The 26,010-nt window shown below is 52.3% G+C and overlaps 1 protein-coding gene across 1 annotated transcript in view; it reads left to right on the forward strand.

Moving 5' to 3' along the window:
* Positions 1-6,249: 6,249 nt before the first annotated feature.
* Positions 6,250-26,010, forward strand: part of ACOT11 (acyl-CoA thioesterase 11) — a gene marked incomplete at both ends in the record, with an annotated part of 43,029 nt that continues 23,268 nt past the window's right edge. Inside the window, one exon of the mRNA XM_082612635.1 lies at positions 6,250-6,282. Coding sequence (XP_082468761.1) covers positions 6,250-6,282 — 33 coding nt within the window. The remainder of the gene's footprint in view (positions 6,283-26,010) is intronic.

Here is a 26,010-nt window from a genome sequence, read left to right on the forward strand (position 1 = left end):
GCGCCTCCCTCCAGCCTCCCGCAGCCTCCCCCATCAGGTTCTGCTCTGGGACCTCGGATGCCCAGTCGCTGAGCCTCGCCCCACGGACCTGCTTCTCCGACGTCCCCAGCCTCGGCTCTGCGAGCTGTTGGGTCCTGAGCGCCCCACCACTTGGGTAAGACCCGTGCCGCCCGCAGGCCCGCCCCCACCTCCCCATCTCGGAAGGGCCGAATTCCTTTAGATCCTCCTACTGCTGGCTCTTCCTCGGCTCCAGCGCCCTCTCCAGGCAGATCTGCCTCTACCCCAGGAGTGGGCTCCGGATAAGCCAGGTGGTGCCTGGCAGCGCTCTTGCGTGGGCAGGCTGGGGCATGAGGCGTCCTGGGATGGGCAGGCCTCTCACGAGGATGAGGAGGCTGGCCCTTGGCAGTGCCTAGGGCCACAAGACTCAGAGTCCAGAGGGTGCAGCCAGTGCTGACTCACTCAGGCCAGGCGTGGGGTGGGGGGAGCACCAGCCCGTGGGTGAGCCACTCCCTGGCAAGGGTCCAATCCTGGAAGTTGGACTGGGTTCAGACCTGCAGCAGCTGGGCCAAGGAGGGGGTTCAGCTCCTGCAGGAGGAGGTGGTGAGAGAGGGAGAGGGAGAGCACACTCGAGCCGGTAGGCAGGAGAGAGTTCAGGGCTGGCTGGGCAAGTCCAGTACTCTGCTCACACATCCTGAATCTGGCCTCCACGACTTGTAGGCATTCCCTCCTCTCCATCCCCACCATGCTGTATCTTCTCCCCTCTGGACCATTCACTGGGCTTCTCACTGCTCTCCTTGCCCGGCTTCTCCATAAACGGCTGTAGTTCTAAGGGGGGGACTGGCCTTGAAGCAAAGATGAGGTCATCTCTACTTCCTCTCTTGCTGGTATCACTACCTACTTCCTTTGTTCCTCCCTTCTGCCCCCTCCCCATTTATCCCACAACGTCCTTTATTCTGCCATGCCAAGCCCAAGGGGCTCCCAGAAGGAACTGAGAGTCTTAGCTTATTTGATCATTTGATCATTTGATCAAATTTGATCATTCATCTACACATGGATTTACTTCCATTCACTCACACATTCCCTTGTTCTTTCCCATTCCATTACTCACTCCCTCATTCTCTCGACACTTACTGAGCATCTACTGTGTTCTAGTAACTGAGTGTTTGGTGGGAGAGGGGCAGGATGCTCTGAGGAACCAACACCATCCCTTCTACCTGCTTGTTCAAGGTCAAGAAGGAGAAATGAGCACAAGTCAGTCCAATTTAAGAGAAAAAGCAATGTGAGAGAGAAATAAAGAGCTGTGAACTGCGGCTGTGTGTTTATGTGTGGGGAGTGAAGATACAGAGGAGGAGGAGGTAATTTCCACTTAGGAGGAGCCCAGAAGACTTCCTGGAGGTGATGCCATTTGAGCCGGGCCTTGACTGGGGGCAGGGTCTGGATGTTGAGTTATTAGAGGGCATCAGGGTAAACGGAACAGCAGGAACAAGGGAAAATCCAGATGTGTGAGGGAACAGTGGGAAGCTTTGTTCATGACTTGAGAGGATTAGAAGAAATAAGTCTGGGACTTCCCTGGCGATTCAGTGGTTCAAACTCCATGCTTCCACTGCAGGGGACTCAGGTTCGATCCCTGGTCACGGAGCTAAGATCCCACATGCTGTGTGGTGCAGCCAAAAAAATTTAAAAAAATTGTAAAGATTAAAAAAAAAAAAAAAGAAGTCTGGACAGGGAGACTAGGGCCAGTAGAGGACAGGCCCTGTGCTCCCATGTCTCTGCCAGCTGTCACAGGCTAGGGGAGCAGCCTTGTTCTGGGTGACACAGAGCCTTGGTCTGTGTCTAAGGCCATGAGGTAATGGCCTTATCCTTATGGCTAAGGATAATGGTAACATCCTTGTGGATATTAGAGCTCTTTAATCGTACAGGCAACCTTAGATGGAGTGAGTTCTTCAATCTTAGAGGTGTGTAAATGGAGGCTGGGACACAAGGCATGTGTGTGGAGATGGGAGAGCTGCAGGTTCTGGCCCCTGGAGGGGTTCGGCTAGGACAGTGCTGAAAGTGGGAGTTGGAGTGGATGATGTCAGAGGTCCCCTCCCACCTAGAGGGTCTGTGGTCCTATCTGGGAAGGCTAGAAGGTCCAGCAGAGGGAATTCCTGGGAGTTTGGTCATTTATTCACTCATTTATTCCCTCATTTGCCCCTACACCCAATCATCCATCCATTCATTCATTCATCACTTAGTCACCAAACCCTTGGTCTGGGCAGATCCTGTGCTGAGGACTCAGATGACACAGATGAGGTCTCTGCCCCTGTGAGCTCCCAGTCAGATGGGGGAGCAGACCCGCACTTGACAGTGACAACCCAGTATCATCGTGGAGTAGGAATGGAGATTGTTTTATTGTGTTTTGTCACTGAGTGGGAGGTAGAGCTGGGACATGGACCTGAAGAATTAATGCAGATATTTGTCCTCCAGCCAGGAAGGCCCCATGCGTGGGGCCAGATGAAGGATGTAATGTGGGAAAAGAAGTGTTTGAGGGAGAAAATACTCTGGGCTCATGGGGCTTAAGAGGCAATCTTCCTCCAGACATGGACCACTCGAGAACCAGGCCTTTGGGCTGAGGGCACCACAACCTCATCCCTTACCGGAAATGAGCCTGCTGGAGTTGAGAACCTCTAGATGATCCCTTGGTCAGCATAAGCTGTAAGCAGGTTATGGAGAGTGGTGGGTAAGCTTCTGGGCTCTGGACCTAGATCAGAGTGCAAGTTGGGGTGCTAACTATTATCAGTTGTGTGACTTTTTTTTTTTTTTTTTTTGCGGTACGCGGGCCTTTCACTCTTGTGGCCTCTCCCGTTGCAGAGCACAGGCTCCGGACGCGCAGGCTCAGCGGCCATGGCTCCCGGGCCCAGCCGCTCCGCGGCACGTGGGATCTTCCCAGACCAGGGCACAAACCCGTGTCCCCTGCATTGGCAGGCGGACTCTCAACCACTGCGCCACCAGGGAAGCCCGTGACTTTGGGCAGATGACTCTGCCTCTGCTTTTTCCTTTGCAGGAGAATATTAATCATAATACTGTCCTTTTAGAGTGAGGCCCAGAGATGGTAACAAACATGAAGTGCTTGTACAATGCTGGGCAGGTGAGAAGGGCTATAATGACAGGGCTAAAATGACAATGCTGACGATGACAGTGATTATGATGATGATGATAGTGATATACAGTATAGTGATATACTGTCAACTGCTGCCTTTAAAACCTCTGGGCCTCATTTTCCCCAGCTTAAAATGGGAGGACTGACCTAGCTCACTGGTTCTCAAAGTGTGGTCCCTGGACCAGCAGCATCAGTATCACTTGGGATCTTGTTGCAGATTCTTGGGCTCTACTGCAGCTCTGCTGGAGGTAGATCCTAGAAATCTGTATTTTAATAAGCCCTCTGGGGACTTCCCTGTCAGTCCAGTGGTTAAGACTCTGCGCTTCCACCGCAGGGGGTGCTGGTTTGATCCCTGGTCAGGGAAGTAAGATCCCACATGCCTCGCGGAGCGGCCAAAAAAAAAAAACAAACAAAAAAAACAGCCCTCTGGGTGATTCTGATGCAGGCTGAAGAGAACCATTGACTAGCTATCACTTAAGACCTATTCTGGATTCGCCTTTCCAGGACTATGATTCATCAGGTGTGTTTCATGCCTTCTGCATTTAGGGCCCTGGTCTGGGGGCTCGTGGTATAGGCACAGAGATGAGTAAGATGTGATATCAGCCGTCAGGGGGCTCCCAAGTGAGTTGGAAAGGGGAGACAGACACCCTTGGAAATATTCACTGGAGTAACAGACCAAACAGAGCTGCTAAAGAGACACAAGAGTCAATTCTGTAACAAATAGCAAAGGGAAGGGAGACCTTTGTGGGCTGGAGGGGCCTCTGCAGAAAGATCTAACTCCTGATAGTATCTTGATTCAGCCTTGCTGGAATTCTTCTCATAAGTCTAACTGAATGATGTCTTTCATATTTTATGCCTTGTTATGTGGGGTGGACAGGACTCTAGACATGAGGCCAGGAGTGATGATTCTAGACAACTTCCTTGCTCTGTGACTTTGGTTGGCTCACTTTTCATCCCTGTGTCTCGATGTGTTCATCTGTAAGATGGGGACACTAGACTGAGTCCAGTGAGTCTGAGTCCAGACAGCTCTGGAGAGAGGGTAGGGTTGGGGACCAGAAGCACTCTGGGTTTCTATCCCCTCATCTGCATAGTGAAGACCCTGAAATTGTCCTGACCGCCTGCCTTACCCAGTGAGATTGGGGATCCAGTGAGTTGAGCTATCCCCTTTCTAGGCCATTTTTCTTACCTGTCCAGAAAGGTCTCATGACACCTGTCCTCTTCACCTCACATGGCTTTTATCATACTGAGAGTGTTCTTCAACCTCAGGGGCTCCTTGATGCCTAAACCCTGTTGCCTGGCATTCAAGGTCCTCCATGATTGACTCCCAGCTTTTTCCTGCAAGATGAGGGCCCTCACTGCCTACGACTGCATCCTGTTCTGTTCCCGTAAGGCCTCCCACCTCACCCCTCTTGTCAGCCTATTCAGTCTTCAGTGCGGCTCTAGCACTACCTCCTCCACAAGGCCTCCCAGCTTGCCCCAATCCTCAGTGCCATCCTTGGATCATCTTGCCATTTTTAAGGAGTGACTTTAATTTTGCATTTGTAGACACTGAAGTACGGACAGACCATAAACTCTTTGAAGGTAAGGCCTGAGCTCACAGTGATGGATGTTAGAGTCCTTGACTCCTAGAACAGGGCAGCCCAGAGAGAGGAGAAAACTTGCCTAAAGTCACATAGCACATTAGTGAAAGAAACAGGCCCAGAAACCAGTTGTCTTAGGCCCAGGAAGAGACATTATTAGGGATGTGGTGAGTGAACTAGAGGGGCAGAGGAAAGGGCAGAGGCCTCACATTGGACTGACCTCTGTTCCAGCACAGCTCTGCACTCAATAGCTGTGCCACCTGGGGCACCTCACCTACCCTCCCCAAGCGACCTTCAGGTGGGGTTGGAATGAGGACATGGTGAGGCCTGGCACACGGTGGGTGCTGGGTTATTGTGAGGTGCTCATTATTATTCACCATCCACTTGTCCGTCCCAGCTCCCCTGCCTGCATTCCACTCCCCTCCTTCTTTTCTTAAACACCAAGCACTTGATTTTATCGCCTTGTCATGACAAATCCAATGTGAGTGTCAAAGCTGCCTCACGTGGGCTTCCCTGGTGGCGCAGTGATTGAGAGTCCGCCTGTCAATGCAGGGGACGCGGGGTTGTGCCCCAGTCCAGGAGGATGCCACATGCCGCGGAGCGGCTGGGCCCGTGAGCCATGGCCGCTGAGCCTGCGCGTCTGGAGCCTGTGCTCCACAACAGGAGAGGCCACAACAGTGAGAAGCTCACATACCGCAAAAAAAAAAAAAAAAAAGCTGCCTCACGATGTGCCTTGCAGAAGTGAGAGGGAGAAGGGAAAGTCCTGATGGTCTTTTAGTCTTTTAGGGGCTGGGGTGGGAGCCCAGGGGGATGAACTCTGTGGAGCGGATGGGTGGAATTTGGCAGGTGTCACTTTTAGAAAAGTCACGCCACCTATTTTAAGGATGTGAGGGGGTGTGCCCCATCGCTGGCCAACAGCTGCTGGATGCTGGTGGGCTGGAGCGTTGGACGGCACCTCAAGGGTGAAGAGTCCTAGCAGGTGGGTCTGGTATCTCTCTGGGAGGCTGCTGGCAGCTCCCCAGACTCCTGCCACCTTCCAGCCTGACCCCTTGTGGACGGATGGAAAGCCGGTGCCTGTTTTGCCAGTGTCACTGGCTGGGGCCGGGAGCCATCCCAGAGCCAGAGTCCCTGTGGGGAGGATGTCAGGGGCTGGAAGTGTGGGTGACAAAGTTTGGCTGTGGTTGGAGGTGCAGTGAGTGTCCGGCTGGGTGCGCAGTGGGTGGGCATAGGGCCCCCTGACGTGGCTGTGGCTCAGCTGGCAACCTCCCTCTGTGCTCTGCACTGGGCAGGCGGGCTGGCACGGAGCCTCCGTGCGGGGCTCTAGGGGAAGGGGGGCCCCCGAGGGCAGTCTGAGGAAAGGCCGGGACACGGTGATAACTGATAACGGCTGGCTCAGGAGGGGCGGGAGCCGGGGAGGAGGAGTGCGAGGAGAGGCAGGCCGGCTTCATTTGGAGCTGGAGCCGGGCTGTCTCTCAGGTGACCAGTGTCTCTCCGAGGAGGGTGCGAACAGCTAGCAGGGTGTCGGCAACGATGATCCAGAATGTTGGAAATCACCTGCGAAGGGTATGGAGGGTGGGCTGGGGGCGGGTTGGGGGCAGAGGGGAGGGGACTGGAGGCTGGGGATCCCGAAAGAGAACTGAAGTTTCCATTTTAAGTCAGAAGTCCTACATCTTCTCTCTCATTTTCCATGGGCCATTTTCTAGCTGTCTTTGCAAGGAGAAATCACAGAACTCCTGGGCTGGTTTATTATAAGCAACAATCCCCAAACAAGCCCCAGGGGCCATTAGGAGGGCTGGCTATGTTGAGTGGAATCATCTTCGGCAAGTTCTTTGCGTCTGGAATTCTATTCTGGGGGTGTGTGTCTCTCCCCATGGAGTTCTGTGCCGGTTTCTGCCTGACGGCTGAGCTCTGTGGCTCTGTAGCGCTTAACTCTTAGAGTTCAGGGCTTGAGGGCCACAGAGCTGCTAGAAGATACAGGCTAGGGGTGTGCGTGTGAGTGAGCGTGACAGGCTGAAGCCAAGGTTCTTGGGGACGATGACCTCTTTGGGAGAGCACGTGCAGGACCAAATGAGGGCTGTTGGAAAGGTGTTCTGCAAGGTGACCTCGCAGAGAACGTTTCCCTGAAACCTCCTAACAGGGACTTTGGAGCTGAGATTAGATGCTGAGGCACCAGACAGACCCAAGTGCTCAGCGGTCCCTCTTGGGAGCCTTTGATCTGGGGAATGGAGAAGCGTTCGGGACAGACTGACTGGCAGACGTGCTATGCTGGGTGTAGAGCTACCATCCTCTGAAGACATTTTTGGGAAAAGCCTTTTAAAAGGGGCAGAGACAAATAAAGACATCTCTTCTCCACCCCCTCCCTCTATCTGTATAACTAGCCTTGATCACCACCTTTGGTTCATTGCCTGCATGGCAGATCTCCTTGGGCTCCCCTTGTTTCCTCCTGAATTCTCCAAATTCCCCTGGAATACAGGAAGCTGCTGTTAATGAAAAGCAAGCAAACCCACCCACCAAACTCTTCACTGGGGACAAAGAAAACCGGGTTAAAGGAGGGCCTCAGATAACCCACATACCCTGCTTTATAGGGTTTGGGGGCCCTTGTCAGTATCCCATGGCACTGCAGACAGTGAGCATTTTGGAGTCGGATGGTTCTTGCTTTCACCCATCACTGGGTAACCCAGCAAGCACCCGGCACATGTGAGTGAATGAATGAGATGGTGAGCCTCCTGCCAGGCTGGGGTGGTGGTGGGGAGGTTGGCGGAGCATTGAGTGCCTGTGTGGTGGTGCTGGAAGGGTCACCTGTCCTGTTTCTCTCAGTGGAGACCCTTCTCCTTCCCCACGCAAGATGTCAGTCTGAGTCCCGCACTCCTGGGCTGGTACCCTGTGGGAGGCTGGGAGGCTGGGAACCTCTGCCTGAGTTCTAGCCTGGTCCAGGCAGCTCCCAAGGGGGCCCAGGAACTTCATTTACTCTGGGAATGAGGATGGAGCTGTTTGTCCCAGTTCCCCCTGAGAAGCTCTGCACCGGGTAGTGCTGCCAACAGGGTGGCTGAAGGTCAGAAACAGACGTGAGCATCTGTGCACGTGTTCACACACCCACAGACTTACACGTTGTTCCTGACCCCCTGTGGCCATCCCCCTGCTTCACCTTGAACCCGAGGACAGCTGGAGGTGCTGCTCCCCAGCCCCCGGCGCCAGCCTCAGTCAAGGTCTAGTTCAGAGTGTGGGGAGGCTTAGGGCATACCATTTGGCTACCTCTGGATTAGAATCTCATCTTCACCCCATCGTTGACATGTAACCTTGGGCCAGGCGCTCCCCCTCCCTGGTTGTTCTCTGAGGTCCCCATCAGCCTTGACATCCTGGGGGTCTGGATGTTTGTGAAGGGTTTGTGCACCACCTTGAGGCTGGTCCTGACAGTGAAAAGTAGGGGCCCAGCTCCCTCAAGGACCCTGCTGTGTGGTGGAGGAAGGGAGACCCCTAGACGTAAAATAATGTGCCTCACATGTAGCAGGAGCACAAAAACTTGTGGACAAATGAGCGGCCATGGGAGCTCAGAGGGGGCTGAAGGGGTCCCAGAAGGCTTCCTGGAGGAGGAGATGGGACTCAGACACTTAGCTTCAGCCTATTTGGGAGCCACATTTGAGCCCCAGTCTCAGCCATGGGCAGATAGCCTTGGTGTTCTTAGTCTGGAGGACTCATCTTCATCCTTCCAAACCTGGCTCAGCCATCATTCCCCTTCAAACCCCCATCCTGCTGCTCCCAGAATTAATGGTGCTTCCTCGGGATGTTATACTGGCCTCAGTTGTTCCCTCTACAGGGATTAGCCTGTGTCAGCGCTGAGTACTCTGTGATGAGCCCAGGCTATTGTGTGGAGCTGACAGCTAATGAGGGAGACACAGTGAAAAGGTAGTCAAAGAAACATACAATGAAAATCTGTGATAAGAGCTGTGAATAGTAATAACAAATGTCATATAAATGCTAGCTATGTGCCAAGCATGCATTAATTCATATATTCCTTATAACAACTCTGTGAAGTAGATAGTGGTGCCATGCCCATATTAAAGATGAAACTGAGACAGAGAGGTTAAGTAACTTGCCCAAGGTCACACAGCTAGTAAGTGGCACTGCTGAGATTAAACTCAGGCTGTCTGGAGAACAGAGAACTATTAGAGAATAATGAGAGAGGTCACAAGAGAGCTCTGTGACCAGGTGACAACTGAGCAGAGACCCAGCGGCTGAGAAGGAGACAGCCATGGGAGGAGATGGGGGAAGAGCGTTCCAGGCAGAGGGAATAGTATTCATTTATGGGCTCCGAGGTTGGGGGAGCTTGGTGCATCTGAGCTGCCGAGCGAAGGCTGGCGTGGCTTGGGATGGAGAGAGTGAGGGCAGAGCAGCTGGAAGGGGCTGAGACACGGCTACGACATGCTGCAGGCTGGGGGCCTGGACCCCGGAGGCAGGGTTTGGGGTTTGGAGTGCTGTGGGCCCTATTGCTCTGCCCACCAAACTGTGCACTCTTTGGGGACTCTCTGGTCCCCAGTCTTGGTGCCAAGGTGTGCGGTCCCTGCACACTGAGCTCAGCAACCCGGGAGAACACATCATTAGAGTTCCTCTCCTCCAGCGCCATGAAGGTCCCCACTGCTTTCCCATCCACCTCTGACCCCTCACAATAGGGAGGTGGGCCATAGGATCAGCACCCTGGTGCAGACAAGGCACAGAGAAGTGAGAGGATGTGCCTGGGCTTGTACCACTGGCGAGAGACTCGGAACCCCTACCTGCTAGGTTGGGACCCCTTTTCCAGCCCTTGTCTTGGCCACCGAGAAAGTGGCCTCGATCTCACACCCAGACTCACCCCATGCCAGCCTCCTCTGCCCACCTTCATACACTGACAATGCAGATTCAGGGCTGACCTCCTGCCTCTACCTCCTAGGGCCTAGGGGAGGCTGCACCCCTGCCCTTCACCTGTGCCTGGTCCAGGTGGGTCCGAGCGGCACAGTGGTAAAAGTCCAGATAACTGCCTTAGAGACACTCACACACTTCACTCCCTGTAGACCTGTTTCCTCATCTGTGAACGAAGTCTGTTCCTGCAGATCTTGTTAAAGACATTGGAGGAGTGTAGATCCTGGCACATAACTGGCCACATTAAATATTGGTTCTTTTATTTCCGTCTCATCTGGACTTCAGTTTCCTCAGTGGGTTAACGATAGGGTCAGTGGGTCAGATGAGATGGTAAATGCCAGCTTTTTGTTGAGCACCTACAGAGTGTCAGGTGTGTTTAAACTTTCCAACAGCTCTGCAAGGCTGCTGGTATCCAGCTAGCTTTACAGCTAAGAAAACCAAGGCTCTGGCACTGAGTCACTTTGAGCTAGTTAGAGAATTCGAAGTCTCGTCTGACCCTAAGCTACAGCTGGGCCTTGTCCTGGGCTGACCTGGCTGAGCCGAGGAACTGACACCTCTGCCTTGTGCCTGCTCTGTCCTGTGCCTCCAGGGACAGATGGTGCTGCTGGCTGGGTCCTCTGCCAGCTCCCTGGCTGCAGACCTGTGTGTTCCTGCCACTCCCAGAAGCAGCCTCCTTGTGGGTAGGAGGTAGCACAAGGGCAGTGATGGAAAGGACCAGAGTCTGGCATTTTGGGGACACAGGGATGAGTCAGACTGGACCTGTCCTCAGGTTCCCCCAAGCTGGTGGGGAGACAGAGAGTGGTAAAAGCCAGTGATGAGAGCACAGTGTGGCAAGGCTGTGACAGAGGGAAATCCAGAGGTGGCCCCTCCTAGCCTAGGGGACAGGGCAGTCTCCCTGGAAGAGGTGATGGGGTAGCTCAGCCTTGAAAACTTTTCCAGGTTAGGAAGCATGGTCCCGGCAGAGGCACCTGCGTGTGAGATGTGGGAAAAGCTCTTTCTGCAAGGAAGAGGGAGAGCATTTGGCAGTAACCCCTTGAGGTGTCTCTCCCCGGCCCCCTTGCCCATGTAACACATGTATCCTGCCTGGGCCTTCTTCAATAGTAATAACCTTCTCTCAGCAAATCAGACATTAATTAATTAATGGCAGTAGACATTAAGTATTAAGCACCTCTTTTGGAGAGGAAGCCTAGTGAATGAGTAGAAAGAACTGTGGTAGTGAGAAAAGCAAAATCCCAGCTCTACCAACCAGAGCAACGTGGCCCTCAGATAGCCCAGTTTCGGTTCCCTTTTCTGTGCAAGAGAGATAGTTATCCCTCACAGGGTTTGGTGAGGATTAAGTGGTATTATGGATACGAAGCCATTATATAATGTATATAAATGCCTGGAACATAGTAGGTGCTCAAAAAAGTATAGTGGGGTGATGGGGGGTGGGAAAGGGGAGATGTTGGTCAAAGGGTACAAACTTTCAGTTATAAGATGAATAAGTTCCGGAGACCTAAAATACAGCATGGTGACTGTAGTTAACAATAATGTCTTATGTACTGGAAATTTGCTAAGAATGTGGATCTCAAGCATCCTCACCACTCTCCCCAAAAAAGGGTAACTGGGAGGTGATGGATGTGTTGATTAGCTTGATTATGGTAATAATTTCATGATATATACGTATATCAAAACGTTGTGTTTTGCAACCTGAATGTGTACAACTTTTATTTGTCAACCATATCTCAATAGAGCTGGAAAAAAAAAATAGTGAGGCCCTGGGACTCTAGAGAGACATGGGCCTGGCTCCTGTTTTCAAGGAGTTTATCTCCTCATATGTACACCCACTTTACAGTCTAGAAAGTGGTTGTATGTGCTTTACCTTGTCTGGTTGTTCAGAAGTCCAGGGAGTCAGCGGGCTGGCTGGCTGCACCTCTGTGGTGCCACATGGAGGCCCATCATTTGGAATGGGATGCTCAGTGCTGGTGGCAATGCTGAACTCCACCTCTAGAACAGGCTGTGATCCTCCCTGGGGGTGCGGCCCAGCCAGGTGTGGCCCTGCTCCCAGGCCTGGAATCCGGTCAGACATCTGGAAGGGGAGTGGCCTTCAAGTCTTCCTAAAGCAGCCTCAGATTTCCAGCACACTCCAGGGCTGAGCCAAACCAGGTGAGTCTCAATTTCCATTTGATCCCTTAGGGAGGGTGTGGAAAGACCCAGTTCTTCTCCTCCTCTGGGGATACTGCCCCCAGAGCTGTGGGAGGGATGGTGGTCTGGAGTCAGAAGGCTCCGGCTCGTTCTGGGCTAGTGGCTAGCAACTACCTTTTCCCAGCCTCAGTTTCCTCATCCGAAACACGTGGACACGGGGGTAATAATGGTCCCTGTCATTTGAGCCTGCTTTGTGCCAAGGAGGTTAGTGTCATGATGCATTTACCTAGAGATTGGACGGCCTGCCTACAGGCTTTGAGAGCAGTGGGGTACGTGGGACACATGGGCCTGGGGAGAGGAAGGGGCCCAACTGAATGACTTTAGGGCAAGGGAAGGGGCAAGTACAGCATTGCTTCCTCCACCCCTACCCTGAGAGCCTCTTGGGACTGAAATTACCTGGTCCCCACCTGCCTGCCCTTACTTTGGAAGATGAAAGTAGAGCTTTCAGGCTGCAAGACTAAGAGAAGGTGTGTCTCACCCCTGCTCAGACTGGTTCTCAGGGAGGCACTTCTGAGCCTGCTAGGCCCTCTGCAGAGGCATGGGGGGATGGAGATGGTGGGAGGTGGTGAGATCCCCACAGCCCAGTGGGGGATGGACTGGCCAGGGACCACTCCCCTCCAGCTCTTTCTCCGTATCACCTGGAAGGCAGGAGAGCAGGGAGGAAACCGATGGAGGGTCTCCCAAGTGCCAGGTTCTGTCTCATAAGTCCTGTGGGCTGCAGGATCTGATCTCCCTCCAGGACTGGTCCCCCTGCAGCACCCCTGCCAGGCTCTGGAGTCAGAAGAGCCCACGTCCAGTCTCTGCTCTGCCTTTTACTGGTCATGTTTCTTTTAGTGGATCTTTCCCTGTTCCCTGAGTTTCCTTTTCCTCAACCATAAAATGAGGGCTCCTGCTTCAGGGCAGACTTGAGAATTAAAGGACCCCCAAGAACTAGGCCTGGTACATAGTAGGTGCACAGTAAATGGCAGCCATAGATTTCTAAAAAGGGATTTTCTGAGCTTCTGGGAAAGCAATTCTTGGGCAGTCCCCGTGCTGTAGGCGGCTCTCAGGCACACAACTGGCTCTGTCCCATTAGCAGACAAATGAGCTCTTTGTTCTCCTGCTTCTAGGCAAACAGAACCCCTCCCTTGTCCCCATGTCCCCTCCCAGATACTCCCTTGTTTCTTTGCTCCCCATTCCCACAAGAATCTGAAAGAGTTTTCTGTGGTCCCTGCTTCCACTTCTTTCCGCTCATCCTTTTCCTAATACACTCTAATGGGCTCTTCTCTCGCCCTTCCTCTCGCCCCCTTAGAGCTTCTCTGACCCTGGACCCGCAGGCGCCCCTCCTCCTGGAGATCCTCCCAGACCTGGTGCTCCTCCCACCTCAGGGCTCCTTCTCCGGCTCCCTTGCAGGCTCCTCCTTCCCAGCCGACCTCTTTTGCTCTCTCCTTGGATGATGTCTGTTCTATTACTATGACTGTGTGACAAACTATCCCCAAACTTAGTGGCTTAAAACAAGAACCATTTTATTTTATCTTGAGATTTTTGTGGGTCAGGGATTTGGGCAGGGCTTGGCTGGGTGACTCTTCTGCTCTATGTGGTGTTGATGGAGGTTACTTGGTGGTGTTCAGCCAGTGGATGGGCTGGACTATGGAGGCCACCATGGCTTCACTGGTATTTGGCCCCTTGGTGGGAATGGCCGGAAGGTTGGTTCTAGCTGGGACTGTCATTCTAAGCAGCCACATGGGGCCTTTTCCATATGAAGGTCTCAGTGGGAAGTCAGACTTCCCACCTGGCAGTGGGCTCCACCAGAGCAAGAGTTCCAAGAGGCCTGGGTGGAAGCTGCCAGGCTTCTCATGATCTGGTCTCAGAAGTCACGAGTTAAGGACTTCCCTGGTGGCACAGTGGTTAAGAATCCGCCTGCCAGTGCAGGGGACACGAGTTCGATCCCTGATCTGGGAAGATCCCACATGCCATGGAGCAACTAAGCCTGTGTGCCACAACTACTGAAGCCCGTGTGCTCTAAGCCCTGGGTGCTGCAACTACTGAAACCCACGTGTCTAGAGCCCATGCTCCACAACAAGAGAAGCCACCGCAATAAGCCTGCGCACCGCACCAAAGAGTAGCTCCTGCTTGCCGCAACTAGAAGAAAACCCACGTGTAGCAACAAAGACCCAACACATTAAAAAAAAAAAATCACCAGTTGAAATGTCACTAAGGGGGATCCAGATTCAAGAGGAGGGGATTAAACCCAACCTGGGGTCTAGGGAGGAGTAGGAAAGAATTGGTAGCCACCTTTGACTGACCACAAGGTTGCAGAGTCCTGTGGATCTTAAAAGCCCAGGTATTCTCATGTCCCCAGGTGTAGCCTCTTCTCCAGTAGACTCCAAACTTGAACATTCATCTCCTTGACATCTCTCTTTAAGTGTTTCATAGGATCTCAAAAATTTTTGATTCCACCCCTACTTATTTCTTCCCTGGTCTCTCCCAACTCAGTAACCATCACCACCATCTACCAGCCATTTGTCCAAAGTCTGGATCCTCCCCACGACCTCCTGTTCTCTCACTGTCACACATGGAAGCCTTCAGCACGTTGTGCTGGCTCCACCTCCCATATTCTTGGGTCCATCATCTCTCTTCAGACTGCAGGGGCCTACGGAGGAGTCTCGCTGCTTCTTCTCTCTCACCCTGCAATCCGCCCCCACACAACAGCAGAGTGATCTTTTTTATTTTTTAAAGATATTTATTTATTTATATTACTAATTTTATTTATTTTTTTACTGTGTTGGGTCTTCGTTGCTGCGCGCGGGCTTTCTCTAGTTGCAGCGAGCGGGGGTTACTCTTCGTTGCGGTGCATGGGCTTCGCATTGCTGTGGCTTCTCTTGTCGCGGAGCATGGGCTCCAGGGGCGCAGGCTCAGTAGTTGTGGCTTGCAGGGCTCTAGAGCGCAGGATCAGTAGTTGTGGTGCATGGGCTTAGTTGCTCCGCGGCATGTAGGATTTTCCCGGACCAGGGCTCGAACCCGTGTCCCCTGCATTGGCAGGTGGATTCTTAACCACTGCGCCACCAGGGAAGTCCCCCGCAGAGTGATCTTAAAATGCAGGTCAGATCACTCTCTACCCACTCATAGACTTCAGTTTTTCCCATCACACCTTGAGTAAAATCCAAACTCCACTGAGACCTTAGGCCTTGGGTGACATAGGACTCTTCCCTATGACATAGGACTCTTCCCGGTCTCTTCCCTTCTCCCTGACACTGCCCTGGCTACTCTGGCCACCCTGCTGTTCCTCTGGCAGCCAAGCTTTTTCCTGTTCCTCCTTGCGCTCTTTGCACCCTCTGCTCCCCTGCCTGGGACTCTGTGCCCCCAGAACCTTGCCCAATCTCTCCTGCTTGTCATTCATTCAGATCGTGGCCACAAGTCTCCTTGATTACTCAACCTAAATTAGTTCCTTCAGGTCCACCACCTTCTCTTTCTATCACATATGCTGTTTTTCTTCTTTCTAAAAAATTCTTTTAAATTGAAGTATAGTTAATTTACAATGTTGTGTTACTTTCAAGTATACAGCAACGGGATTGTTATACATAAATATATATTCTTTTTCAGATTCTTTTCCATTATAAATTATTATAAGATATTGAATTCAGTTCCCTATACTGTGCTATACAGTAGGACCTTGTGGTTTATTTTATATATAGTAGTGTGTATATGTTAATCCCAAACTCCTAGTTTATCCTCACCCCCTCCCCCATCCCTGTTGGTAACCATAGGTTTGTTTTCTATGTCTGTGAGTCTATTTCTGTTTTGTAAATAAGTTCATTTGTATCACTTTTTTTTTTAGATTCTACATATAAGTGACATCATATAATATTTGTCCTTCTCTGTCTGACTTACTTCACTTAGTATGATAATCTCTAGGTCCATCCATGTTGCTGCAAATGGCATTCTTTTTTTCCTTTTTATGGCTAACATTCCATTGTATATATGTACCATATCTTCTTTTTTTAAAATTAATTTTTATTGGAGTATAGTTGCTTCACAATGTTTTGTTGGAAAAATATGGAACGCTTCACGAATTTGCATGTCATCCTCACGCAGGGACCATGCTAATCTTCTCTGTATCATTCCAATTTTAGTATATGTGCTGCTGAAGCGAGCACAGTACCACATCTTCTTTATCTATTCCTCTGTCGATGGACATTTAGGTTGCTTCCATGTCTTGGCTATTGTGAATAGTGCCACCGTTTTTCTTCTTATAGTACTTTTCATCCTAAAACAATCTCGTTCCTTTGTTTATTGTCTATTCATGAGTGGAGAGTCTGGGTCTTTAAAAATGTTGATGTTGATCCCCGGCCAGAATTAGCCTCTTTCTAACCTTGTCCACTCCTGTTTGATCTTGGTTTTATTCCTTACCAGGACCCTCCTGTCCTCTGACCCCGCCAGCCCTCACATTTGCAGCCAGAGGGCTGTCACCCAAGCCACAAGTAGCCTGGCCCCCTCGCTGTCCCCCCTACTGCCTGGCTGTCCGTCCTGTGCCACTCCCTGTCCCCTCTGTCTCCCCCTTACAGAGCTGGGCCTCACACTGCCTGCCGTGCCTCAGCTAGAGGCTGTCTCTTCCCTGCCACCCAATCACTCCTGCCCCCACCGCTCACCTCCGCAGAGGCCTTCAGCAACCACAGGACCCCCTTTGGATGCAGCAGGAGTTGCCACTGTTGTGCTTGTGGTTAGGGGAAACCATGAGGCCATTTTTGCATAAACAACCATTAAGCTAGAGCCACGCCAGCACACATATAGCATAGAACAAAGTGATGGCAACAGAAAAACTTAAATGCAGCCTGACAGTGTGAATCATGTTCATTTTCATCTGCTTGGTTTTATGTTTAAAAGTTACAACCTTTCAGGTGGCCATCCATGACCAGGTGTGTCTTCATTCAAGGCCTTTGACCAAAAGTTGAACAGAGCAGACAAATGTGGGACTCCATGGGAGACAGCTCCCAGGTTGAGTTTAACTCATGTCTACTGAGCACCCACAATGTTCTGGATCTGTGCAAACGCAAAATATGTCTATTCCTGCCCCAGTGAGCTCTTCCCTTGTGCCTGGAATGTCTTGTTCCCTGTGAACCCGAGCTGGTTTCTTGCGATCACTGCCTTCTATTCCAAGAAGCCATTTCCTTAGTAAGGCGTCTTGAGCCTTTCAGGGGCCAGGGAGATGAGAAGTTGCTGAGTCTGACTAGACTGTGAGTGATCATCCATGGGAGGCCTCCTTGGAGTACCACAGACTCCAGCCTGTTCAACATCTTGATCCATGGATGAAATGAAGCCCTGGTGGTAGACAGTTGGCGTGTTTACCTGGAAGTGTCTGTCCTGGACCTGGGTAGAAAGGCCTGTCTGGGGCTTCCCTGGTGGCGCAGTGGTTGAGAGTCCGCCTGCTGATTCAGGGGACACAGGTTTGTGCCCTGGTCCGGGAAGATCCCACATGCCGTGGAGCGGCTGGGCCCGTGAGCCATGGCCGCTGAGCCTGCGCGTCCGGAGCACCCGTGCTCCGCAACTGGAGAGGCCGCAACAGTGAGAGGCCCACGTACCGCAAAAAAAAAAAAAAAAAAACAAGAAAGGCCTGTCTGCCACCACTGGGAGCTTCCTGCAGCTCTCTTGTCCACCCGAAGCCTGGGTCCTCGTCCTCAAGCTTGGCATGGGCTCTGCCAGGGCCGCCTGGCCAGTCACAGCGGGGATCTCTTACCCCAGGGACCAGTGCAGGACCTTCCTGGTTAGGACGATTTCCTGTGTCCTTCAACAATGCCTTGGCTTTTTTTTTTTAATTGAAGTATAGTTGATTTACAATGTTGTGTTAGTTTCAGGTGTATAGTAAAGTGACTCAGTGATATATATATATATATGTATTCTTGTGTCTCTCTCTCTCTATATATATATATATGTATTCTTGTGTCTATATATATATATATATATATGTATTCTTTTAGATTCTTTTCCATTATAGGTTATCACAAGATATTGAATATAGTTCCCTGTGCTATATAGTAGGTCCTTGTTGTTTATCTATTTTATATATAGTAGTGTGTATCTGTTCATCCCAAATTCCTAAGTTATCCCTCCCTCACCCACCCTTTCCCCTTTTGTAACCATATGTTTGTTTTCTATGTCTACGAGTCTATTTATGTATTGTATGGAATCTAAAAGAATGATATAAATGCCTCAGCTTTTTTTTCTTTTTTTAAAGATTTATTTTTATTTATTTAGGCTGCACCGGGTCTTAGCTGCAGCACGTGGGATCTTTGTTGCAGCATGCAGGACCTTTTAGTTGCAGCACGCGGACTTCTTAGTTGCAGCACGCAGGCTTCTTAGTTGCAGCACGCGAGCTTCTTAGTTGCCGCATGCAACTCTTAGTTGTGGCACACATGCGGGATCTAGTTCCCCAGTCAGGGATTGAACCCGGGCCCCCTCCATTGGGAGCATGGAGACTTACCCACTGGACCACCAGGGAATCCCCATGCCTTGGCTTTTTAACAACATGGAGAGCTGACACTTTTCGAGCATTTTCTATAGGTCAGATCCTGGTCTAAGCACTTTGTATATAATCTCATTGAATACTCACTATGATATTATTAGTCCCATGTTACAGATGTGGAAAGTGAGGTTCAGAGTTGCTTAAGTAAGTGACTAAGTTTATCCAGGGAGACAGAGGCGGTGCCAGGATTCCAATGCAGGCTGTGTCCCGCTTGCCAGCCCCCTATGCCTTCCTGTTTTTCTTTCTTCTCTGTCTGTCCTGCTCATCACCTCTTCAACAAGCCTTTCTTGTGGGCTCAGATTCCTCTGAGACAGTTTATGGCACATGGGGGTGGGAGTGGGACTAGGGCAGGAATGATAAGGCCACCTTGTAGTCAGAGAGCTTGAGGCCGAGGAAGGCCCTGGAACATGGTGAGTGCCCAGCAGAGAACCACTGGCGCATCTGCTCAGCTCAGCAGCCCCTGCCATGGAGCAGGCCAGGCCTAGCTCTGGGTCCCAGCCTTCCACCTGGCGACTCGGGGCCTTAGAAGCAGCCCCTCGAGGGTTGGTGTCCCCTTGCTGGGCCTCCTGAGGCCCACTCTTCCTGCGGAGTAAGGAAACGCGTTCTGTGGGTGAAGTCACACCCACTCTTACCACTCTGCTCTGCTTAGGAATGATTTCTTGAACACTTTGGAGGAAAGAAGTTGGTGTGTTGTATGAGGGGAGGGGAGCTGGGCGAGAGGACGGGAGAACTGGTGACCGGTGACCAGCTGGGGCCTAGGGGGAGTGTGGGGACCAAGCAGGGGACTGAGCCTGTAGGTGCTGCCTGAGGGGTTGGGGCAGGGGCCCCACCTGCTGGGGAGGGCAGACACCATCCCTCAGTGGAGGGGACTGCAGGGACTGGAGCAGCGACTGGGGCCTCCAAGGGGCCACGGGGCTGCCAGCTTCCTGGGGCAGGAAGTCCCAGCTGTGGCCAGAATCCCAAAGGGCTGAGAGCAGCTCCAGCCTGAGGAATGTGAGCAGTGGGGGAGTTTGGGAGGGGGCCCCTTTCCTGCCTCCCTCACTTCTCTCTCCGGTGTGTGTGTGTGTGTGTGTGTGTGTCCTCTCTTCCACTTGCTCTGTTCCCTACCAGCGTCTACTCTTTGACCTCATGGTTTTTCTATTCCCTTTCTCTCTTTCCCTTCTTTCCCTCTTTCTCTCTCTGTAACCCCTCTCTCCTCCCCCCTCCCCTCTTCTCTTTCTCTCTCCCTCTCCCCTGTGCTCTCCTGGAGGGGACAAATGGTCCCTGTAACTGTTTCCAGCTCCAAGGTAAATGGACTTGCTTGCAGGATGGCCGGACCTGGCCCATCGCCTGGCCACCCGTTGCCACGGTGACTCAGATGTGGTGTCAGGCAGCAGCCTTGGCTGTCTGGCAGGCAGGGCCTGAAGGGCTCTGATGAAGAGAGAGGCTGACCCTATTCTTCACAGATCCTGAAGGGCTCACCCCACTGCCAGGGGCTCGCGTGGTGGGGTTTCCCTGTGAATGTGGGTTCCATGCTGGATACTGTCAGAGGGGCTTGCCTGAGGGGCCAGGCTTGCCTGAGGGGCCAGTCACACTTGGGGTCAGACTGCCTGTGTGCAGACCCCTCATGCCCCTTTCTGGGGTCTGCTGGAGGTAGGGGGTGAGAGGTGGCAAACAGCTCCAAGGAAGGAAGCTGCAGGGAGGCAGCTGTCAGTGGTGGAGGGGCAGGGGTAGCTGGACATGCCTGCGTCTGAGAGGGGCCTATCTAGCTGTCCGTGAGGTTTCCTCCCACTCCCCAAAGTTAAGGATTTAGAAAGTACAGTGTTCAGCTGACAGACAGCTTGCAGTTTCTGCACTGGTGGCGGCACCTCACTCCCTCACAGGCTGCTGGCCTTGAGCATCCAGTAGGACAAGTGCCTGGACCCTGGACTGTGCTGGGAGGAGCTCCTGATCCCATCACTGTTTCCTGCAGAGGATGTGAGGGTCGATGGGGAAGAGAGCTTCCCTGAGGGCCCTGCCTGGCATGTGTGGGTAAGGAAGGGCCTGTGCCTGGCACTAATGCCTGAGATGCAGCAATAACTATCCTGCCTGTCAGACAAGAGAGAGGCAGTTACAGCAAAGTACCCAAGCAGACTCAGCCCTTGAGTTAAACAGACTTGGGTTCAAGTCCCAACTCTGCCCTTTACTGGCTGTGTGTGTGTGGGTGTGGGTGTATGTGTGTGTGTGTGTGTGTGTGCACGCACACGCGCATGCACCATACCCTTTCTGAGCCTCCGTTTTCCCATCTGTAAAATGGGAATAATAACAACATTTGACTATCAGGGCTGTGTGAGGATTGAAAGAGAAAAGGCACAGAAAATGCTTAGCACCACACCTGGCACATATTAAATAATTAAACAAGGGAGCACGATTGTTTTCATTCTCACCTGCATACCTACCCTTTCAATTTTATAAAAGAGGAAGCTGCGGCCAGAGACATTTAAAAACTTGCTCACGTCCCATCGGTCATAGTTCTGCAACACTCTGTGGGGACAGTGCCCAAACAATGCAGAGAAGCAGAACTGACGATGAGGCTACTTTGAATCCCAGTCCCACACAGCCAGTCCCTGCAGGTTCTGCCTTGTTTTCAGGCCCCTGCTGCACCCCCTCTGTGTAGCAGTGTCTCCCAGGTAACCCCTGTCTTGCTCTGTGCGGGCGGGGATCCACTCGGGCTGTCCTGTCCCTGTGGGCAGGCCCTTCGCAGACTCAAGAAGTGCTGGAATAAAAGGAGGGCTGAGCCACTGTGGTTTACAAGGCACTTTCCATACATTTCCTCCCATCTCCACATTCTGGTTTCCAGGAGTGAGAAGGCTGCTGGGGAAAAGATTAGTCTGGTCCTGCCCAACTGCTTTGTCATCTCCAGCCTCCCTCACATCTGGCAGCACTTCACAGTTAGGCGGGTGCCCCAGTTTCGGGATCTCCTTTAACCCTCACTAGTCTTGGATGGAGATGGGATGGGGATTGTCCTCACCTTCTCAATTACTTACTCAAGGTCTGCCCCACTTCAGGCCCTTTCACTTAAGACCTTGGACAGACGGCACCCACTGCCTCAGTTTCCCCATCCATACCAGCAGGCAGTTGTATTCAATCTCTAAGCCCTTTTCAGTCTTGTGGTGATGAGGCAAGAGCTACCTTGTAGATAGAGGCAGGAGGCCTGCACTTAAGCCCTGGCTCTGTGGTTTAGAGCTGGGGGACCTTGGACTTGGGACTTCTCTGGGTCCCCTGTGTACCTTGCCAATGATAACACCTCAAATGTTTCCTGTGTATCAGATGAGATAGGAATGGTTAAGCATTCAGGAAATGCCCTCCCTGCCCTCTCTGGCCCCTGGCTGGCTCTTCAGTGGGGCAGGAGGAATTCTCCAGATGACCCAGCTGAGGGTAGGTATCAGATTTCAGACAAGCTATTTTTACCCTTGGGGAGTGGATGGAGGCAGGTGATGTTCAGACTCTCTGTTCTAGAATGGGGTGAAGGGGGGAAAAAAGAGAGAGAGAAAAAGGACTTCTCTGGTGGTCCAGTGGTTGACTCCGTGCATCCACTGCAGGGGGCACGGGTTCGATCCCTGGTCAGGGAACTAAGGTCCCACATGCCTTGCAGTGTGGCCAAAAAAAGAAAAAAAAAATAGAATGGGGTGAGGGGGCGGGGCCTCTAGTGGAGAACTTCTCCTGACCTCATGGCCTGTATTCTCCCTGCCTACATAGGGTGACATCAGTGGGAATTGGAGACCCTCTGAACAAACCCATTCATTTGGTCCATGGTGAGCCAGTCTCCGTGCTGGGCCCGGTGGACACCAGGTGTAGAGAGAGAGGGCTCCTACCTGGTGGATCTTCACATCGATGTCCACCAAATACTCCTACAATTAAATGAATGTTATCACAATGGAGAGCATTTAGAGCAGAGGCCCACGGGGCCAGGAGCATGAGGATGGGGGGAGAGAGAATGGAGCTGAGGGATGAGAAGGTCTTACGGAGGTGGAGAGGAGAGGGAAGAGTGCTCCAGGCAGAGGGGACGCCATGAGAAGAGTCCAGAAGTGGGCAGTGGCCTCATGGGTATGAGGAACTGAGAGATGGCCAGTGTGGCTGGCGGTACAGGTGTGATCAAGACTGGAGGCGCGGCCGGCGATCTGCCGGGGGCCTCGTGGGTCTTGTCAAGGAAGTCCTCCCATAAGCCAAACACTTTCATGGTTGAAAAGAGTCTTGGAGACTCTCTAGTTAAATGCTCCATTTGACATACGAGGAAACTGAGGCACAGAAAGGTAAAATAACTCATCCAACATCTCCTGGGGGTGATGAGCTGATACAAATTCCACTTATATTCACTTTTATAGGAAGGCACTGAACTGGAAATGCCTCATGAAGCTCTACCTCCAAAGGAGGCAGGCTTAGCTCAGAATTTCAATTATGCCTCCAACCCCACTTCCCTTCTTTGACAGATTTAGGGTCAGGGGCAAGATGAGGAGGTTGGAGACTCTCCCATCCCCCTCTGTCCACACTGGGAGAGCACAAGAGCTGGCTGTCAGGAGAGGAGTGCCCACTGCCTGAGCAGCCTACCCCAGGCTGTGGGCTCTGGATGGGGACTCAGGGCACTGTCCTCTGTTCTCTCCTCCGTCACTGACCTGCTGTATGACGTGAGGTAGTTTGCGTCCCCTCTCTGAGTTTCGGATGGAAGAACTTCTTCCATCTTCTCCATCTCCAAGGCCTATGGAAGTGCTATAGAGATATAAATGTGGGCTTTGGCTGGTAGGTCTGGGATTGTTTGTTTGTTTGTTTTTTGGGTCATGCTGCATGGCTTGCAGAATCTCAGTTCCCGACCAGGGATTGAACCCGGGTGACGGCAGTGAAAGCCCAGAATCCTAACCACTAGGCCAGGGAACTGCCCTGGGATTGTCTTAAACTCTGTCACTTCTCAGGTGTTCAGAAGCAATGAACTGGCTCTCAGCCTTGGTTTCCTCATCAGTAAAATGGGTAGAATAACAGTGCGTTGTAGGATGGATATGAGAATTACTGAAATAATACATATGGAAGCCCCTAGCATAGAACTTGGTACATAGTAGGTGTTCAATAACTGCTAACCAAATGAATGGCATATAGGAGGTGCTTAGTAAAAAATAATGGTTTAATTCTCTACCTTCCTCACCCCCAAATCTTGAAAAATGTCAAGTAAAATGAGGATGTGTGCATAAGGCACTGGAGACCATTATTTATCTTCTAGAATGAAGGTATGATCTGATATGTATGACTATCAAAAGCCTATGGAACAGGCCACCGACGTCCTCCCAGTCCTCAAGCTGGTGTCACGGATGAGTGCATCCTCTTTTTACCCGAGAGTTTGGTTCTCACTACTGTCCTTTATAGCCTTGTCTACTGGGAATCTCAAGGCCAAATGCAGTTCTCTATGGCAGCACCTTTGTGCACCTGGATTCCTAACATAATTGCTCCTCCCTTATTTTCTTCCTTAGCTCTGTTTGCATTACGGAGCCGTGTGTGTGTGTGTGTGTGTGTGTGTGTGTGTGTGTGCGCGCGCGTGCATGTGCAGGCTGCCTCAGAGCCTTTTTTGGGAAGAAGACAGGGAATAGACTTGAAGGGGTGTTTAGGAGGTTGACAGATGCTCCTGCCTTGCTGGTGGGAAAACCACTGGGAGGTGGCTGGTCGCTCTGAGAGCCTGGAGCCACCTTTGTGGGGACAGGGCACCGGCTGAGGCAGCTCCCTCACACTGCAGGAGTGCCTGGTTTTCATGAGGCCTGGCTGGCGGTGGGCCAAGGCACTTCTCCCTGCTGCCTGCCTGCCTTCCAGTCCCCACCCCCTGGGGAGAGGCCAGGCCAGAGAGTGGGGCAGGGGCAGGGCCGTGCGGGGTCTTGCACCCTGCACTTGAATCCCTGCTCCACTATTGCTGGCTTTCTAAGTTCTCACAGAACCTCTCAAACCGGCTACCCGTCTTGCCTCCTCATGGGGTTGCCATGAGCTTCTGGTGAACTCATACATGAGAAAGTACTATGTAGACAGTCTGGTTTGAGCTCTGTTTAGGTGTCTCCCAGCTATATTGCTGTAGGAAGCCCAAACTCAGTTTATAATGCTAACCTAAGTGCTCAATAAATGTTAGCCACGTGGCAGGCGTGTGCTAGGAGCTTTGAACACTTGATCTTAAAGTTTAAGTTCAACCCCATGATGACCCTGGATGTAGGTATTATAATCCCATTTTTATAGTTGAGGGAAGTGTAGGTAGTCCACAGAGGTAGGCTGAGCAGCCTGCCTGAAGTCACACAAGTTAGTTGTGGAACTGGACTTGAGTCCAGGCCAGGCTGATGCCCAAGGGCAGCCCCGGGTCATGGTGGGTGAGCTGAGCGGTCACCCAGGCCAGCTCCTCCCCTCCAGGGTAGGTGGGCCTCTTCTGCTCTAGGCCTGCTCTTTGAGATGATTCTTTTTTTTTTTTTGGTTGCTTTGGGTCTTTGTTGCTGTGTGCGGGCCTTCTCTAGTTGTAGTGAGAAGGGCCTACTCTTTGTTGTGGCGCGCGGGCTTCTCATTGCGGTGGCTTCTCTCGTTGTGGAGCACAGGCTCTAGGCGTGCGGGCTTCAGTAGTTGCAGCACGCGGGCTCAGTAGTTGTGGCACGCAGGCCCTAGAGCGTGCGGGCTTCAGTAGTTGCGGTGTGTGGGCTCAATAGTTGTGGCTCACGGGCTCTAGAGCGCAGGCTCGGTAGTTGTGGCGCACGGGCTTAGTTGCTTCACGGCATGTGGGATCTTCCTGGACCAGGGCTCGAGCCTGTGCCCCCTGCATTGGCAGGTGGATTCTTAACCACTGTGCCACCAGGGAAGTCCTCCAAGATAGTTCTTGAAGGCACTAAGATGTCTCTGCTGGCTGGTCTCTACATTTTCCCGCTAATCATTGTAGGCCACACCCTTCTCTAGGGGTCTTCTGTGGTTTCTGGGGACTCCTTGGCCCCTCCCTCTGTCTGCACCCAAACAGGTACCTAGTACTTTCCCCACCTGCTTCCCTTTGCCCCGGCCACTGCCGTCACTGGAGTCCCCGCTGTTCCTGCTTCTCCTTTCTGCTGTTCTACAGTCCTCCCTGTACCTCAGATGGTCCTCGTCATCAAGTCTCAGCTCCTAGGCCGCCCTTGTCATCACCCTTTTCCTCTCCCATAGGTGTTTATTTGGCACCTGCTCTGTGCCAGGCCTGACTCCATCCCTGTCCTGTGGGAATGCCTGTCTGCTGGGGCAGGCGGCTCTGAATCAGTGACTGCACAGCTCAGTCAGTGCCGTGTGAAGACAGTAAGGCTGTGGGGGCCAGGGAGGCCCTAGGTCTCCCTGGGGAAAAGGCGGGGGGAGGTGCTGAAGAGGGAGGAGGAGGAAGCAGTCACTCGGCAGGTAGCGCAGGTGAAGGGATCCTAGGTGGAGGCAGTGCCCATGTGGCAGAGGAACGGAGGTGGGGTGAGAGCGTGCTCTGAGGAACTGAGCATGGTCTGGAGCTGGGAGAGCAGCTGCGGGGACAGTGGCAGCAGCTACAGAGTAGGGCCTCGATCCTGAGAGCGATAGGAAGCCATCGAGGAGTCTTGAGCAGGAGAGATGCCTGCTCAGGCTTGCCCTTCAGAAAAGTCTGTGTGGTCCTAAGGCACAGAACCAAGCCCCAGTTGCAAGGACTGGGTCCAGCCTCCCTGCAAGGCAGGACGCTGTAGGTTGTGGTTGTCTAGCTTGTGGCTTTGGGT

Source organism: Mesoplodon mirus (assembly GCF_964341445.2).
Source record: "Mesoplodon mirus genome assembly, chromosome: 3".
NCBI lineage: Eukaryota > Metazoa > Chordata > Mammalia > Artiodactyla > Ziphiidae > Mesoplodon > Mesoplodon mirus.